Raw genomic sequence first — 18,689 nt, 5'->3', positions numbered from 1 at the left:
GCATCGCATCAGCTACTCAGTCACAGATTTTTTGCGTGCTATGTGTAGTCACTCTTTAAAGTTGAGGATAATTTGTAATCATTGGGAGCTCTGGAACAGTGGTTATATGGATGTATAAGCAGCTCAACTTTCTTTTCTTATGTGTTTGTACTTAATGATCTTCAGATCCTGGCTGGTCCTGAAGACCAGGCTGCAATATAAATATTTACTAATATTTTAATACAAAGTTTCTAAATAGGAGGGAAAAAACCCACCAAAAAAGACATTTTGGCTTTCCACAGTTATCTAGACTAATTTCTTTGCACTCAGTAGGATTCTGAATCTGTGGTGACTTGAATCCACATTTTGGTCTGTTAGAAAATTAGGCCAGTAGAACTGGTGAAGAGCCTTGTAAAAATTAAGGAAAAAATATTATCAAATCTAATAGATGTAACTAGCAACAGACTGCAAATGAATTAGCAGCATTTGATTTCCGAAGGAAAGAATGTAACAAACGACACACAATCCCAAGGCAGAGGAAAGGAAATGTTAACATATATTACAGTGGGCTCCAAATTCAGATGTTAGCAGTCTGGTTTGCTTGGGATAATAGAGAAAGAGAGAACTTGACCTGGAGACTTAGCAAGTTAATTCTGCATGGAAATAGGAAGTGCTAACACAGAGTCATTACAATCCGTGCCAGATGTGCCAACACCTTGAGTCCCAATGCAAATCGGTAGGAATTAAAGGGACTTAGCTATGTTGAAAATTCAACTTGTTATTTTTACAGGACATTTTGTTACAATGGAAGCCCTGTTGTATGGACTTAGTGTCAAGAAATGGTAGCAAACATATTTCATAAGTTATGATGTGGTCTAATTGCAAACATTGTTAGGTACAGAAATTAAATTTTATTACATGCATTATACACATACAGGCGGATTTCTGCGCTGAGATAGAAAAATGTCTCTACGGTTCCTGTAAACAGGTCTGACCCAGCTTTCTGTCAGCTCAGATATTGGAAACACTATAGCTACATTTGCTTAAGAACTTACTCATTTTCCAGCAAGGTACATTTTGCGATCTGAAACTGAACTGTTCTGCCACATATGAGTTGTTATTAGCGAAATGATAGGAGTTAAATTTTTCTTTTCTACTGAGTGTTTGATCCATGAAACTGGTGCCTGACTGTGACAAATCTGTGCAGAAATCTGAGTGGTTTAGAGGATCAACTGAGTCATTTCATAGTATACAGCTCACAAATCAAAGGTGGGAAATATCTCTTAAGAGTTGTCTTCCAAGATTGGAGTCGCTTTGAGGTCAATCTGTTTGGTTTGTGGTATGAACAGGAAGTAACATCTGTATATTTCTGGAACATAAATATACATTACAGATGCTGAGCTTTAAGGTTGCAAAGAGCTATGTGAACAGAAATCTTAGAAGAAGTTGAAAATAGAGTAGCACATGGTTATTGTTACCGACAGACGGTACATTCACTGCAGTCTGCATTGAAAGGCAGAGACTTGCAGCTCGTGAATCTGAATAATAAAGAGTTGCTGTTTGGTATGCCATCGCCTCAGATGGCTTTCGTCTCTAGCAAGAGAAGACGTCATTGATTGGTACAATAGATACTCATTTTCTCATCTACAAAAACCTTGGTGAAATAACAATAAATTATGTCTGCAAATGTGTGTAGGCCTCACATAATAAAGTAAAGGAAACAGAACAAAAACGTTAAGATTGCTTGAGAAAAACAGCTGTTGGAGAAGAACAAGAAGTTTCTTTTAAAGTTGTTTTCTACATGGAAATGATACTATACATATGCTATACAAGAGATGCAGGACAAAGTCTTCCCTTTTTGCATGGCAACAGAAGACTGATAAAAGAAACATGGGGTAATTTCTTTATGTTAAAGGAGAAGTATGTTTTCAGAAACACATAGAATGAGTGATCCTAGTCTGCACAGTATCTTTTTTCCTAGCATCTATTTCCAGGAGTTCCAATGATAATGTGATAGCTCTGACCATAACTTTCAAAAATGCCTAGAGGCTTAGTATAGGAGAAAGTATGTAGAAATAGATTAGTATCCTGAATGGGGAAACCTGATGTTATTTATCAGGGAGTACTACTGAATAAATCAGGAAGTCTAATGAAACTAGTGATAATTGGCTACTTTGTGTGTACGTTAGATACAAAAATAATAGGTAAAAATTTCATATAGATTAGACTTCCTGCATAGACTTTGTTTGAAGAGGTTTATTTTTGGAAATGTAAAATTTTCCTAGTTTTTCTGTGTAAGAGACAGTTCCTAATGACATTCTTTGTCTTCCATGTCTTCACTTTTTCCCTTCTCAAATCTGGAATTATTAATGAAACACCTCAAAGAAGACTTTGATTTTCACTGAAAAAAAAAAGTTGGTTTGTGGTTCAATGTCACTCTAGTCATATAAAATGATTAGAAATTAACTTTAAAGTCATAGCAGCATTGGTTGTCGTGTAACAAAAAAAATATTTATAATATTCTTTAGTATTTAATTACCAAATACATTAAAGTGGTGCCACTTTTAAATAAAGAAAAATGCAAGAAGAAGTTATGTCCATAAGGTCACACCTACCACTATCAGTCTCTGCTGTAAGGAATTCAAGTTCTGACATAAACCCATTTGGGCTTTAAGTGCGTAGTTGTTTTTTTGTCTTGAATAAGAGTGCTCTGGTCAACAAAAATTTCAAATCCGTAGATTTTCATGAAGCTGTTGAAAGTAATGGTCGCCACATAACTGCATCTGCTGAGAAAAATGCAAATTTCTTTGTTTTCATAAGTAGCCAGGATTTGAAATCTCTTTCATTGCTCCATTTTTTGTTTTTATTCAGCCTGTGAGATTTCAGGAATTTGCAAAATTTGAACTCCAGCCGCACTCTTCCAGCATTATCATTACAGTGTCCACATCTGGATTCCAGACAGTATTTACATGTGCTTATTTTTTCAAGACAATATTTCCTCTCTGTGCAGTGCTATTCACTGCCTAATTGTAGATAATTTATTAACCATATGGAATAAAATGATAACTTTGTTTTTCAGTACAGTTTATTGACAGGAAGCACAGGATATCCTGCTGTGGCTATCAAAATACATTTTATGAAATCAACATTTAATTCTCCTTAAGATTAGAGAGTTTAGGATCAGAACATGGTCCTGTTTCCTGGTGTACAAGCAGTAAAAATCATAAAGCATCTTTGGATTCTTTTGCACTCCTAAAATAGGAATTTACCAAATTTTCACCTCCCTATTGTCTCGAATATGGGGGTGGTTCATGCACCTATGAGTGTGACAGCACCATTTCAAATGTTGTTTTGTACCATAACTGTAGCCATAAAGCTCATACTGGTAAGTAAATCATAAAGGCAGCAAAAAGATATTTAGTAGTAGTAAATAGTATTTTGTTCTTCCAAAAAAAAAAAAAATTGTGAAAAGTACTTTCAAACAGCAATTTTGAAGGAGATCTGTAAATGTATTTTGCTTAATGAGAGTCCTGGTCTGTGTCCTGTGGAAGCATTTCATACCACGCTACTTTTCTTCAGTTAAGAATTCTTAACCCTTGTATGTACTTCAAGCAAAAATCGGGAGGATAAACTATATGCATTCCACTGAAAAGAATGTTTTAAAAGGTGCTGTAATTCTTAGATAGAAGCTTTAATATACAGGCATTGGATATTATTGACCATCTTAACATATTAAATGTCATTATATATAATTGCATGTATTGATTTTTAAGATTAATTTTTCTGGAATTTTTAGAGCTTGAGAGCCCTCGGCCACTATGGAAAAATAAAGGAACTTACTGTATCAGAATGCAAAAACATCAGTGATACTGGGATTCAGGTAAAACTTCACCTCTGTTCTTGATGTTTCCTGGAAGCCTCTCTATTTCTTCAAATTAACCATGTCCAAAACTAATCTTATTTTACTCTATACATCATCATTCATTCTTCATTACACTGTTCTACACTCTCACTCTTACAAATAGTTCTCCCCTTTCATTCCTTTCCGTTTTGCTTTCATTCCTTCCATGAATTTTAATGAGTCTTGAATTCTACACTCTGCTTGACTCTGAAATTCACTCCTCAAGAGCCCTAATTTCTACTGAATTGTACTGTGCAAATTGCTATCTATATTGCTGGTACTACTATTTCTTTCTTGCTCTACAACTCCTTCACCAGTTTTTATCTAAACCATATTTTTCCCATCACTAGTGTGGGCTTTCAGGTCTTGCTTTCTGCTTCTTTAGTCAGTCACTTGTTGAATACTGTATTTAAATGACTTTTAGCACGCCTAGCTGAATGGAATAGTTGAATTTCTTTTAGTCTGTTACAGTTGGTTCCTCATGTGCTGCTAATATATTGCTACATATCGTTATCTCTTAGTGACACAAAAACACGTCTCAGTATACATCTAAAGGCATATTTCTTACCAGCATAAATGGTATGATTACTATGATTAAAAATAACAAATTGTATTTCAATAAGAAATGCATGTGCATCTTCTCCAGATTGAATAAATGTCATAGCTATTTTATAGGAAAAATAGCACAAATTTCTCTGTGTCATTATTCGAATAAAACCTTTAAAAATGTCCTATGAAAACATCAAGTGCATAATTTATTCATATCTAATGATGAAAATAATATACTAGAAAATTGACTAAATGTATTTTAATCTAGATGTTTGAAATACTGACTTCTTATTCTAAAAATCTCATCATGCTCATCTTACTAAACTTCATTTTTTCCATTGTTTTTCTTTTTAAAATTAGTTTTGAAATTTAAATACTGGATTCGGGCAATATAAAGCTAGATATCGTCCTCAAAATAAAAAAAATAGGTTAAAACATGCATTGCTTAGTGTTCTGATCTCAAATTTTACCTATGAACTTAGAAATTTCCCAGGGTCAACAATCTTCATAAAGTAATCAGAAAGGAAATTAAATAACTTGTAGAAAAACCTGCAAATTTAATTTGCCACAAAGGCAGTTATTTACATTGATGGTAAGTTATGAAGTTACACAGTGAGAAAATACTTCCTCTTTTGAATAATCAGCAATTATAGAAATATTAATACTAATACAGTATTTGAATTTCATTTTACAATGCTTTTAAGTTTTTTTATATTTATGATTTACTGACTTTAGCTTTTTAACATGAACGTCACCAATGAGACTTACCATCCAAATTTTTATTAGACTTACACTATCATCACAGCAGTAACTGTGCTTCAGTTACTTCATGCTATCATCATGATGATGATAACATAGTAAATTCTAATTTATTAGTACTCATTGTCTTGTTTTGGTAAATCAGTTATGCGGTGTTACTGTAATTCTTTTTATGGGTAAAGCATTGCGCTGGAAACTGGAAAAGATTCAGAGAGGGTAATAGGGATGATCAGAGGTATGGTACAATCTCCATAAAAGGAACAGATAAGTAAGCAAGGAACCTGCAGTCTGGCAAGGGGGTGGCTGAGGGAACACGACTGAGTTCTGTTCAATCGCAAGTGGCATGAAAAGGGTGGATAGAGGTCAACTTCTTGCTGTGTACTTCTATACAGAATCTAGTCAGCATGAAATGAATCTAGTCTGAAAATTTATAGTGAAGAAAAGGACATGACTGTTTCCAAAATGTGTAGTTAAACTGTGAAATTCCTTATCACAGGTTGCTTGAAGTTTACTTAAATCCTTATGGAGATTTGGCAAATTCAATATGATTGCATAGATTTACTGATTTGTTTTGCAACAACATAAGAAATAAACAAAAGTTGGTAACTTTACAGTAGAAAAAGAACCATACATACATCTTGTTAGGAAGGAGAGAGGATTTACATCCAAAGAAGAGCAATCTTTTTCTGTAACTGAGAATTGTTCCTAACTATATGTAACAGAAATGCTTAAATCATGTTTTTTAATGAAATCAATTTCATGCCCATAAACAGTTGTGGATCATAAGACTGCAGGTACAGGCAATGCCATCACATAATCCCAGTCTTCATCTTTTATGCATTTTCCATTATAAAGCTCCAACATCCATCGTTTTATTACCATATATTGTGAGAATGAGTCAGTTGTTGCTGTACTGCAAGGGATGCATCTGGATTGAATCTTCTTACCCAACATACACGTCAGGCCATCAGGATTTTCTTCTTTAGGAATAATTCTGACTCGCCTTTCATGAATGTTCTGTGTGAAGTTCCATGTTTTTAACCAAACAATGACCAACTATGTACATTTTGTGTATCTCATGGAAAGTCAGTGTAGTGCCAGTGCTGCTGCTTTCAGAGGAGAATATTCACTTCTACATTGTGCTATTCTTATGGCTAAGAAGCCATTTCATTGTCTCACTGCATAAAGTAAGTTCCAAAAAAGAATGGGAAAAAAGAAGTGTCTACACTTTCCTTGTCTGCCATATGAATTTGAACTTTTAGAGGAAGAAAGCATCAGCAGGGAGTACATGTAGGAGTTACAGAAGCCATGTTGTCGTGGATCTAGGGAGGGCAGGAGAAAGACTAAGAGGTAAGGAAGTAACTCAAAAAGAAATGGCAAGTCCTTTTTTGTAAGTTGAATATAAGGCTATTATGGAAAATTTCTAGAGAGAAACCCCATTTTATGCTGCACATATTGGTTGTCCTTTGATTATATAAGGAATATTTAAATTATGTGAAAAGAAAATGTGTATTAAGAAGGCTTTACTAAGACTCTTAAGTAAATTGCTGAAAGTTAGCAAATGCCAAAAATAATGTTGACTGTACAGTGTTAACTGATTTACTTGTTCCCAGGCATTATAACAGTATGTAAATGTCGGGGAAGTTTCCCGGCTGCTACATGAGAAGCACCTGTGCCTCATCAAGACAGGTGCTGAGTCACGTTGGTTGGCCGGAGACCACGTGACCTATGAGAAGCTTAAAGGCGGGGCACTCCCAAGAGGGAGGGGGGCATTTCCCTCCTGGAGTTTGGAGTAGCAGGAGCCCCTGGAGAGCGTGAGTTGGAGCTCTCTGTTGGAGATAAGAAGAGCCTTCTGATTGTGAGATACGTTGTGGTCGCAACAGCCGTTTGGTTGCGACCCGTTGGAAGAAGACACAGGCAGTCCGCGACATCTGGTGACCCTGACGTGATTTGTCGAAACGTGAACTGCCTGGACCGCAGGGTGAACTGCGGTGGAGATAAAACCCAGCGAAGCTTGAGAGCGGCAGGAGCTGCGGAGTGACCAGTTTTGACCTAGACACCTGGAACAAGGTGAGCCGCTGGGAATGGACATGAGACAGAACTCTGTAAAGGAAGGCCAGACTTTTGCATTTCTTGAATCTGCGATAATGGCTGCGGGGGCCAATATAAGAAGGAAGGATCTATATAATTTACTTAACTGGGCGGCGGAGCGTGAAGACCTAGTGAGTCTCAATACGTCCTTTAGCCTTGAGCTATGGAAGAAGTTGGGGGATAAGTTGCTTTATGAAGTAGTCTTTGAGAATAAGGACTCGACCAAAACCGACCTGTTGCGTACATGGGGGGCCTTGGATAATATAATTCAAGCAACAGATTATGTATCAATGGGCAAAGGTTTTGAGGAAGACGACGAACTGTCTGAGGGAGGACTGACCTCAGACAGCACGGACAGTGAATCGGGTCTATCTTCACTGTTCAAGGAGATCAAGGAAGTTGCGGGGACTGTGCAGGGACTTTGCCCCACCCTGCAGGAGGTGTTAAAACGTCCCCCACCCTTTGCCCCAACAGCTCCCCCTTCCCCCGTTATTATGCCTACGGCTCCGCCATTTGAGCAATTGGCCCCACCCTTGGCAACTTCTTATCCCGCAGTATCTGGTTATCCGGCCCAGGTACGTTTGGTGCAGCCAATAATACTACAGCAAGTTATGACAATGCTGCAAGGTATATCCCAGCAGTTAGTAACCGTAGTGAAGACGCTGCAGCAGGTCATGACCCACCCTGCAGCAAGAGAGACTGCAGGAGAAACCTCTCAGCAGGCCATGACCCACCCTGCAGCAAGAGAGACTGCAGGAGAAACCTCTGAAGCAAGTGATAGTTCTGCTGGGAAGTTACCAACCGCACCTAGACCAAGGAGAAAGTCGCCAGAATCCGCCTGTTTATTGGAATCAGACCCCTTGGGAGCGACTACAGTAACAGTTCAGCCTCATGACCCAGTTCGCTTCTGGGACGAGGTTAGAACAAAAGCAATAGAGGCCAGGGACTGGGACCTGGCTGAAGCTCTGGGGGTACCAGTTAACAATAAAGAATCATCTATAACAGAAATGAGGGGAGGGCCTAGTGCGTTCCCCGTGGCACTAGCCCTTCCGGGTTCCCTGCGTGTAAGGAAGCAGAAGTGTTATAGATGTGGAAACCTGGGACATATAAAATCGGAATGCCCAGGACGAAAGGGTCAAAGGCGGACAATAAATGCCGGAAGAGTTAATGGCTCGGTTAATTGCCATAAATATGGAAAACAGAGATGTTACAGGTGCGGGAAAATAGGCCATATTGCTAGGCAATGCAATTCAGAGGTTTACACTAACGGCTGGCTGAGAAATAAAAGGATGAGAAAGTGTATGCAGATGCATAATGGTCTGGACAAAACTTTTGCGGGAGCGTTATGGCAGCCACAGGTTGATCAACAGAAAAAGCAGCCACAGCAGCCAAGGTGGATGTATCCGTCGTCGCCGGATCAATGGATATACCCGCCGTCACGTTACGGCAAAAAATGAGAATGACTTACAAACGGCGACGGAAAATGGAATTGAAATGTTGGAAACCCTAAAGGCTGCGAGGCATTTTTTTTTAAAAGAAAAGGGGGAATTGTCGGGGAAGTTTCCCGGCTGCTACATGAGAAGCACCTGTGCCTCATCAAGACAGGTGCTGAGTCACGTTGGTTGGCCGGAGACCACGTGACCTATGAGAAGCTTAAAGGCGGGGCACTCCCAAGAGGGAGTGGGGCATTTCCCTCCTGGAGTTTGGAGTAGCAGGAGCCCCTGGAGAGCGTGAGTTGGAGCTCTCTGTTGGAGATAAGAAGAGCCTTCTGATTGTGAGATACGTTGTGGTCGCAACAGCCGTTTGGTTGCGACCCGTTGGAAGAAGACACAGGCAGTCCGCGACATGTAAATGCTTATGTGATCACATATTTTATAAATAGGATCTTTTCTCATTCGTAACTTAGATGATGCTTAATTAATGAGCAGCAATTTAGTATTTTAAATTTTCATTGATGCTTATGTCCTGATGCCCTCAGGTCTTATTTACGTGCAAATAGGTTAGAAAATGATGTTATTTCCTTCATATGGTATTCAATTTTTTTTGTAGAGTTTTGCAAACGTTATTTACCTTCACAACCTCTTCTGTTATTCTCTTTATAGGTGTACAACCAGGGATACAGAGCAAACAAAGCTCCATCTCCTCTGTTTGGATATATAATTTTAGTGCTATTTGCAAAATAATGCTGGGGTAGACTTAAAGTTATGAGCAAATTCAGAACCTAACTTTGAATGATATTTTAAATATGTATGCAGACAAACTATGCCAGTGAAAACAAGATAATGCTCACAGGCATTGAAATCTTGGCTTCAACTTGTGCTACGTACCCTAGCTGAGAATGTAGTGATTAAGTCATCACATTGGAGGCCTAATTCTGAAGGGAGGGCAGCTTCTTTTACACATTAATAAAAAATATTCAGTTACTTGGTTTAGAATGTTTCTGAATTGCAGGTAATAGCCTGCAAAGCTAGGACTGAAAGAGGAAAGGTACAGAAGTCAATTTTTATAAATTCTGAATTGTCCACTCTAACCAGTCCTAAGTTAAAGAAGTCACATCCTACTTGTGAAGCCTAAAAGAAGCCCAAGAAGCCCTGCCTTGCTACAGCTGTACTGATAGACAAAAAAAAAAGCAAGCTAGAGTGAGGATACAGACAAAAAGTTTTAAAATTTCGATCTGTGAAACAAATTTCAGACTTAATAATTTTCTTTGCATCTGTTTAGGTAAGGCTTATGAAAATCATGCATAATCACATGCTTTTTGGTCATCAAAGAGCTAATGTTTACCAGTGATCAACCACATGTTAGTGCCTGAGTTCCTGTATCTTCCTGAGAAGATAACCATGTGTCAAATGTAATAGTCTGATTACTATGGATTTTTTTCAAAATGATAAATATGTAATATTTATGCGTGATAAATATGTGCATTTGTGTGTCTCTGTGTGCATGCACACAGAGTCTTAGTCTGTTTGCCTCAGGACTAATTCTTGAAAGTTTTGAAAACCTTTGTGAAACCAGTAGTTTCACCTACTACATGGTTATTTCCTTCTTTTCCCTGTAGAGGTAGAATTTCTGTTCCAATAAATAACAAATTACATTGGCCTTAGGCTAAAATTAGCAGGCCTAGAAGATCAGCTCAGTGACAACTTTAAGGCATCTTATGATGGTCGTAGGCTGGACATCACAGAAGAGCAGAGATTCTCACTGAATCTAAAGCTTTACTTGAGCTCCACAATGTTCTGCAACACTCACATTAGGTGAAGAAATACCATTTGAGGTTGTTTGGTTCTTGAGTTAACAAATCTGCAGGTTCTTCAAGAGAATGTTTCCACAAACATAAATTATGGTCTACCTTCTCCTTCTCTTTGGTGGCCTAGAAGTGAGTATTTTCAGGTTTGAAAAAGATTCAGGCCAAGAGGTAAACAAAGTTTCGGAGTGCAAAGGAGAAAACTGTATTTTATGAATCTATGTGGCCTTTCATAAGAGATTCATTGCAAAGAATAAAATGTGCATAGTATGCAAAAGTTATAACTACCCATGCTTCATTAGAAGCAAAGTTTTATGTGGGATTCTCCAATGCTATTTTAAATACACACTTTAACGTGCATTTTGCCAAACATTTTTGTTCATATCATCACCTGTCAAAGGTGCAAGTATCAAATGTAAGATGAAAAATACATGAACACGTTGAGTTGCTCAAATTTTCCCTTTGGTCTTTTCACTTGGCCTTGTAGAAGAGAACTTGGAAAAGGTATTCATGTAAAAATTAAAAAACTCATGTAGAAGCCGGAGTCTCTGAATAGTAGCAGTAGTAATAATAATAGTAATAATAGTAGTAATAATACTACCTTACACCTGTTTATCACTTGCCATCTGCAGGTCACCAAAATGTATTGTAAACAGCTCTTGCAATTTCATAATGTGTGAAGTTATGTCAGCTTCATTTTATAAGCTGGGAGAGGTCTGATGTTTTCCAAAATGATCTATTCTACAAGGTGTACAAAAAAAGCTAATACCTGAGTTACAGAGGTGCTGGAATTGAAGTCAGTAGGATCTGCAGGTGCTTATTTGCTCTAAAAATGAGGATAGAAATTGTAGTCAATAGGTATCACAGCAGGAATTACATGGCACTTCAGCCACAGCTAACTGGCCTGAGCTTCACAGAGCAAATCAGAACCCAGAACTCCTGAGTGAGAGTCCTGAGATTCTTACCCATTCCTTTCCTAGAAAATAATGTAATTTATACAGATACAGTTGTTTGTTCATTTGCAGAGAGTAGAAGAATAAATGTATTAGGGGCTGGTCCTTTAAGCACAGAACTTTAAGTTCTGGATTGTGCTCAATTTAAAGAACCCAAATTTGACATATTTTAGTATGTACAGTGGAACTTATATGGATGTTAGTCTAATGAACACATAGGATGATATATAAGCAATGGGAAATAGTCTCTTAATGCACGTCTTCTCCTCTTCTTTTTCTAGTCACATTCACAGCCAATGGCTGAATGACTTTGCTACTAAGAAAGGGTACCTAGAAAACTGAAGTACCTGAAATGGATCAAGCGATTGATGTAAATGTATCATAAATTGAGAAAAATAGAGTAGGCATGTCACCTAAGAATGATTGGTTTGTCTGTCGCTCTTTCAGGAGTTCTGCAAGGGCACAGAATACCTGGAACACTGCCACATCTCTTGTTGTCCTCAGCTGACTGATGAAGCTGTGGAAGCAATGGCGTTGCACTGCCACAGACTAACATCTGTCGACATAGCGGGTTGTCCAAGGGTAAGTGTAAGAAATGGGGCAATAGCTCTGGGATTGCTATTGCAAAGAATTATTTAATATTTCATTCAGAAATTTGGCCTGCTGGTGTCTGTATCTTGTCACAATTCTACAGCATACTCAACTAATTTAGAAATCAGAGCTTAAGTTCAGCTGACTTTCCATGAGTTTTAAGTTCTGAGACTTGGATCTTGCGAGTGCTTGGCATTCTTCTAACGGTTGCAGTTACAACATAAAGGTGTCCATGCTGGATCAGGTAAAAGTCTGTCTCTTCAGGGGTTGATGCCTAGGGACGGGTGAAGAGAGGGAGACTTTTAGGGATGCTTCCTGCAAATACTGTCTAAGCTTCTGGTGGTTTGGGTGCTTCCAAAGGATGGTGTCTTTGTTTTAATAAGTCTTGATATTTTCATGCTTTCTTTTTTTCCAATGCTCTTTCTGAACTCAGGTAAAGCACAAACTGGGACATGAGAACTTTATACCTGTGGCTTTACATGGCAGGGCAGTGGCTACTTTGAAAATAGCAGTAGTGCCTAAAAGCTGATGCACCCAGAGAGGTAAATTCATGCTTGAAAATGCTGAGGATTCTAAGCTCAAAAGTCCTTTGGAAAATAAAAATTACAAGGTATTTGGATAACTTATAGTTGTGCAAGGGAGTCTTTCTTAGATTGTTTTTTATAGTCAGTGGAGAGAAGTGTTCCTACAAAGCATCAGTCAGGGAACCTGTCCTCAGTTCTTTGACTGACTGCTAGTTCTTTGACTGACCGTCTCTCTACTGACTTACTAGAAGGAGACTCAGAAAACTAGTCATCCACAGGCTATATGAATATTCCCTTAATATCCCAGTTGCTGTGACAGCTTTGCTAGAGGTTTCCGCTGTCATCAGTGTGCCTTGGTGAGTCCAATGTAGTGTATCATGTTTAGTAGTTATTTATTACCAATAAAACCATTTGCAGTTGCAGCCATATTCAATTAACTCACATCTATTTAGGAAAGCTACTCAACTAACTGTCATTCAGGATGTCTAGATAGCTGGAAAAAAACCCAATTATTTCCAGCTATTAATTGATTTAGTTTAAGATTAATCTATACTGAAACTTAGTTCCTCTTTAAAATGAGGTTATACTGCAGCATTTTCACTTCCTATATTTTCGGAATAATTTCTTTTTGATTAAAGTCTTGCATCTCAATTATCTTTTTCCTGTATCAGAATGTGTGTTACTTTTTAAAATTATGGCTATTCTGAATAACTAAATCTACTTCTCTGTACTCTCTGACTTAACTCTCACTTTTGTGCATTTAATTATTTCTGTGCTTTCAATTATTTTCTTTAATAGCAAAACCAAATACTTGCTGCATTTTGGCAATAAGCATTCAAATGCAATCTCTACAATGCTGATTTTTTTTTCAATTTAATGGAAAAAGTTGTAGTATTGCTTCCATCACTATCAAGTGAGAATAGACTAAGTTTATTACTACTTTTGGAAAAGTCGTCTTGAACTAGCCTTTAAAATTTCATCACGGGAGAATGACGAACTGCCCATGGTAGGAGAAGATCAGGTTCAAGACAGTCTAAAGGAACCTGAAAGTGCATAAGTTCATGGGAATTGATGAGATGCATCCATGGGTCCTGAGGGCACTGACAGATCAAGTTGCTAAGCCACTATCTATCATATTTGTGAAGTGGCAGTGCAGGGAAGTTCCCACCACCTGGAAAAGGGGGAACATAGCCCCATCTTTAAAAAGGGAAAAAAGGAAGACCCAGGGAACTACAGGCCAGTCAGTCTCACCTCTGTGCCTGGCAAGATCATGGAGCAGATGCTCCAGGAAACTATGCTAAGGCACATGGAAAATAAGGAGGTGAATGGTGACAGCCAGCATGGCTTCACTATGGGCAAATCATGCCTGACAAATTTAGTGGCCTTCTATGATGAGGTTACAGCGTTGGTGGATAAGGAAAGAGCAATTGACATCATCTACCTGGACATCTCCAAAGATTTGGACACTGTCCCACACTACATACTGTCTCTAAATTGGAGAGACTGGGCTTTGACAGATGGACCACTCAGTGGATAAGGAATTGACTGGATGGTCGCACTCAAAGAGTTGCCCAAGTGGAGACCAGTGACAAGTGGTGTTCCTCAGGGGTCAGTATTGGGACTGGCATGCTTTAACGTCTTTGTAGGTGACATAGACAGTGGGATTGAGTGTGCCCTCAGCAAATCTGCTGATGACACCAAGCTGTGTGGTGTGGTTGACATGCTGGAGGGAAGAGATGTCATTGAGAGGGACCTTGATGGGCTTGACTGGTGGGCCTATGTGCACCTCAAGAAGTTCAACAGGGCCAAGTGCAAGGTCCTGCACATGGGCTGGTGCACAAGTACAGGCTGGGCGGAGAATGGATTGAGAGCAGCCCTGAGGAGAAGAACTTGGGGGTGTTGGTTGATGAGAAGCTCAACGTGAGCCAGCAATGTGCACTTGCAGCCCAGAAAGCCAACCGTATCCTGGGCTGCATCCATAGAAGCGTGGCCAGCAGGTCGAGGGAGGTGATTCTGCCCCTCTACTCTGCTCTCGTGAGACCACACCTGGAGCACTGCGTTCAGCTCTGGGGTCCTCAGCACAGGAAAAACCTGGACCTATTGGAGCAAGTCCAGAGGAGGGCCATAAAAGTCATCCGAGGGCTGGAGCACCTCTGCTATGAAGACAGGCTGAGAGAGTTGGGGCTGTTCAGCCTGGAGAAAAGGCGGCTCTGGGGTGATCTTATAGCAGCCTTCCAGTACTTGAAGGGAGCCTACAGGAAAGCTGGAGAGGGACTTTTTACAAGGGTGTGTAGTGATAGGACAAGGGGCAATGGATTTAAACTGAAAGAGGGCAGATTTAGATTAGGTATAGGAAGAAATTTTTCACTCAGAGGGTGGTGAGGCACTGGATCAGGTTGCCCAGAGGAGTTGTGAATGCCCCATCCCTGGAAGTGTTAAAGGCCAGGTTGGATGAGGATTTGAGCAACCTGATCTAGTGGAATGTGTCCCTGCCCATGGCAGGGGAGTTGGAACTAGATGATCTTTAAGGTCCCTTCCAATCCAAACTGTTCTATGAATCTATGTTTCTCTGATCGTATTCATCAGACCAGTTTCCCCCTTTTTTCCTACTGAAGTGCCCGTGTCCTGTTTCCTTCCACAATACACGTGCAACCATATTTTCTCCCTGCCTTACTGCTCTCCAACACCCATCTCCATAACCTTTGACTGTCCTTTCAGCCCTCCACACAGTCCTCATGACCTCCTCCTCCATTGCAGTGGCTGAACAGATGGCCTTCTGGCCTTCTGGCCATCTCGTTTGAGATGAACTGGCTGACTCATAAGCCAGCCCTAAATTTTTTGTATTCTGATCACTTCATTAGCCTTCCAAAAGTTCCCAAGTTTCTCAGCCTTTAGGCCATAACCCACAGGCTTTCTGTTAGATCTGGCAGGCCAAGGAATTTGCTCTCTTACAATAGCCCTTGATTTATATCTTATGGAAACTTACTGTACACCATTAACTATTGTATAGATGGGTGTCAATCTCCTGTATCCTTTGCTTTTAGATAGATATTAATCTATTTTTTCATAATAACAATAATAACAAAAGTTGTGCATGGAGATCTTCCAAAAGTAGTTGAAGTTAGGTAGCTTTGCAAGCAGTCTTCTCTGCCGTGCTTTCCATTACACCTTACATACTAACACAGAAAAAAAACCCAAACACATCCCCCCTATAAAATAGCAGTAAATACAGTTAGGCTGGAAACTGAGAGAGTTTCTGATTATCAAAGCAATGAAATGTAAAACAGCATTCTGGGAAGGGAGATGGGAACAAAGTATTAAGGAATGTTAGGATGGCCTTTGATAAGGGAATGAACTGTGTCTTATTTTGTAGTTCCTTGAAATGGGAACAAGAAATAGACTGAGTGACCTAGTAATCCCCTTCCAAAACTTTGTTCCTAGATGGTATCTTTTCTTTAAACTGTTATAAAGCCAATCTGTTAACTGCTAATACCCTACTATTTTCAGAAAAGAACATGAAGACTCTTTCAAATAAACCTACATGTAAGTTTACAAGTAATTTTTTGACTAGAATCCAGCTTGCAACTCCATAAAATGAGATGGGTACACCTGTGGATGTTAAAACTAATGGGTCTTTCAAATCCTTTGGCAATCTCTAGTATAAGTTGAGAGGATCCAGCTGGTAAGGAAGGAAATATTTTCCACTCAGAGACTGTTTAAAAATGGTCAGGAGATTAAAGTAAGAATTAATCTGTTCCAAAGGATATATGTTAATATGTCTGACAGTCATGTCTTGCAACATCAGCTATATATATAAAAAAAAAAGAATTAAAAAAAAATCATAGCAAGAGAACATGGAAAATATCAATATTGAAATACATGTCTATTAAGAATGGACATTAAGAATATGTAGATGTGGTGCTTAGGGACATGGTTTAGTGGTGGACTTGGCAGTGCTAGGTTAACGGTTGGGCTTGATGATCTTAGAGGTCTTTTCCAACCTAAACGATATTATGATTCTATGAAGAATGTTTTGGCACGTGCTATTCAGGTTACTCTAAAATTGAAAGAGCTTATCACTTTAATCATATCTACTGGAGCAAATTGTTTTTGAACAAACCCCACCAGGTTCAGTGAAAGTGCAGAGAGCCTCCCTGTCATGTTTCTGTATACCTAGGACAGGTAAAAGTCATTTTGCAAATGCTGATAATATAAAATATTCAGTAGTTCTGAGTCTTGCTCAAGGAATGAGCCTGATTCAAGAGTAATTCTTATTTCATAGGAAAAAAATGATGCCGTGGGAAGCATCCTACACATGGAAAAATAGATGTGTATTTGATTGAACTGATTGAAAATAAATCTCTGGTTAAAGGAATCAGCTATTTAAATAGCAATGTTCTGAAGACACAGTTTGACATTGATTGATTCATTGGACAATGAATTCTGTAATTCAGTCCTCTAAAGGGAGTAGGATTGGGTGTAGGATGAATGTAAATTTCTCTTAAATGCATGACAATTACTGACTTCAGAGTCAGTAACTTCTTTCCATTTCAATAGGAATATTAATTTATTTATTAAACTTTTAATCTATGTTTTAATCTATTTCAGAACTTAATATTGAGCATATAGCTAAATCTGGAATAAGCAAAGCACAGAATTGCCTCTATATTCCAGGAGGACTATATCACAAGATAGCATGCTAATTTTCTGTTTCATAACCCAAGGTCTCAGCTTCATCTTACCTCCTTTTAGATTCTCTAGAGATTGACTGTTTAATGCAAGGGAAACCCTCGGCTCTCTTTCCATCTTCCCAGTCCACTGATTTTAATCAAATATCTTTAAAAGGTCTTTAGTATGTTACCTCTTGATTTTTGGTCATGACTGAACAAGGTAATTAAATTACGTACATAATGCATTCTTGACTGTCAGTGGAGCAATTAAGTAGCTGGCATGACTGTTTATGTACCTTGAAGACTCTGTGTCTCATGTTTTTCTCATATATGACTTCCAGTATTAATGGCAATGAATATCAGCTTAGAAAAAAGGAAATTGTGAGGTGGAACTAAGCAGCTCTGCTTCAGAGCTAAAGAAGAACAACTATAGGTTAAAAAGGTCTTGGTGTGAGACACTCATTTGTAACAGAGAACTGAGATACCAAACTGCTATAACTAAACTATAAGTGCAACCTAATAGTTTAGTGACAACAATGCAATAGCAGGTAAGGCTAAAGGCACAATTATGAGCTTGGAAAAGTTAAACCATTCTGATTAGGTTTACAACACTTTAGACTGTACTGGAATCACCGTTAACTAATATCTAATATGCTCCTGATATTTAAGTGACGGTTCCTGTAGAGCCTCTTGCAGAGGTTCAGGATTCTGCTGTGCCAGAAACTTTACTTCTATGAAGTATTTTAAAACAATTTTCCCACAAATCAGACACTAAAATTGTGCTCTGTTTTTTTTTTTTTTTCTTTCAGCTGTTCAATAATTTCTGCATGTCTTGTTGCTTCATTTACAGATGACTGATACCTGTATCCAATACTTGGCTGCAGCCTGCCATTATCTCCACTTCTTGGATGTCACAGGTTGTATTCATCTTACTGACAAAGCACTGAAATATCTTTGGAAAGGCTGTAAGCAACTCCAGATTCTCAAGATGCTGTACTGTAGAAATATTACCAAGTAAGAGGCTATTTCCTAATCTTATTTCAGAAGTTGTTGTAAACTGGAAAAAATGAGGTTTTTTCCTTCATTGGCATCATGTTGCCATGCCAGGTATCTGGCTTGAGTCATCTCTCTTATCTAGAAGGTGTCCACATTGCTGCCTTAGGATTCTTGTGGCTTGGTGTGGGCAGTGACATATTTCAGTGTCAGCCAGAAGTGAAGGGAAATAGGGACCTCGTCTGTCTTTATGGTGGACAATGTCCTGTTAGGGAAATTTCTGCAGACACAGGATATCACCTTAAAGGAACATGGGAACGTGAGAGAAAAACAGGCTGGGCCTAATGCTTTCAGCCATCACACTCTGATGCTGAGGGTTTGTGGGAGCCTGTTTCTCAATGACTGCACGTCAGTATATGGCAAAAGCAGATTTGA

The 18,689-nt window shown here is 38.7% G+C and overlaps 1 protein-coding gene across 1 annotated transcript in view; it reads left to right on the top strand.

Annotated features, from left to right (window-relative positions):
• Positions 1-18,689, top strand: part of FBXL13 (F-box and leucine rich repeat protein 13) — a 104,570-nt gene that overhangs the window by 79,270 nt on the left and 6,611 nt on the right. Inside the window, exons 17-19 of the mRNA XM_086609861.1 lie at positions 3,776-3,859; positions 11,924-12,058; positions 18,112-18,275. Of these exons, the coding sequence (XP_086465987.1) occupies positions 3,776-3,859; positions 11,924-12,058; positions 18,112-18,275 (383 nt within the window). The remainder of the gene's footprint in view (positions 1-3,775; positions 3,860-11,923; positions 12,059-18,111; positions 18,276-18,689) is intronic.

The sequence above is a fragment of the Tauraco erythrolophus genome, chromosome 4 (assembly GCF_009769465.1).
Source record: "Tauraco erythrolophus isolate bTauEry1 chromosome 4, bTauEry1.pri, whole genome shotgun sequence".
NCBI lineage: Eukaryota > Metazoa > Chordata > Aves > Musophagiformes > Musophagidae > Tauraco > Tauraco erythrolophus.
This window is presented reverse-complemented; position numbering and strand designations above follow the sequence as displayed.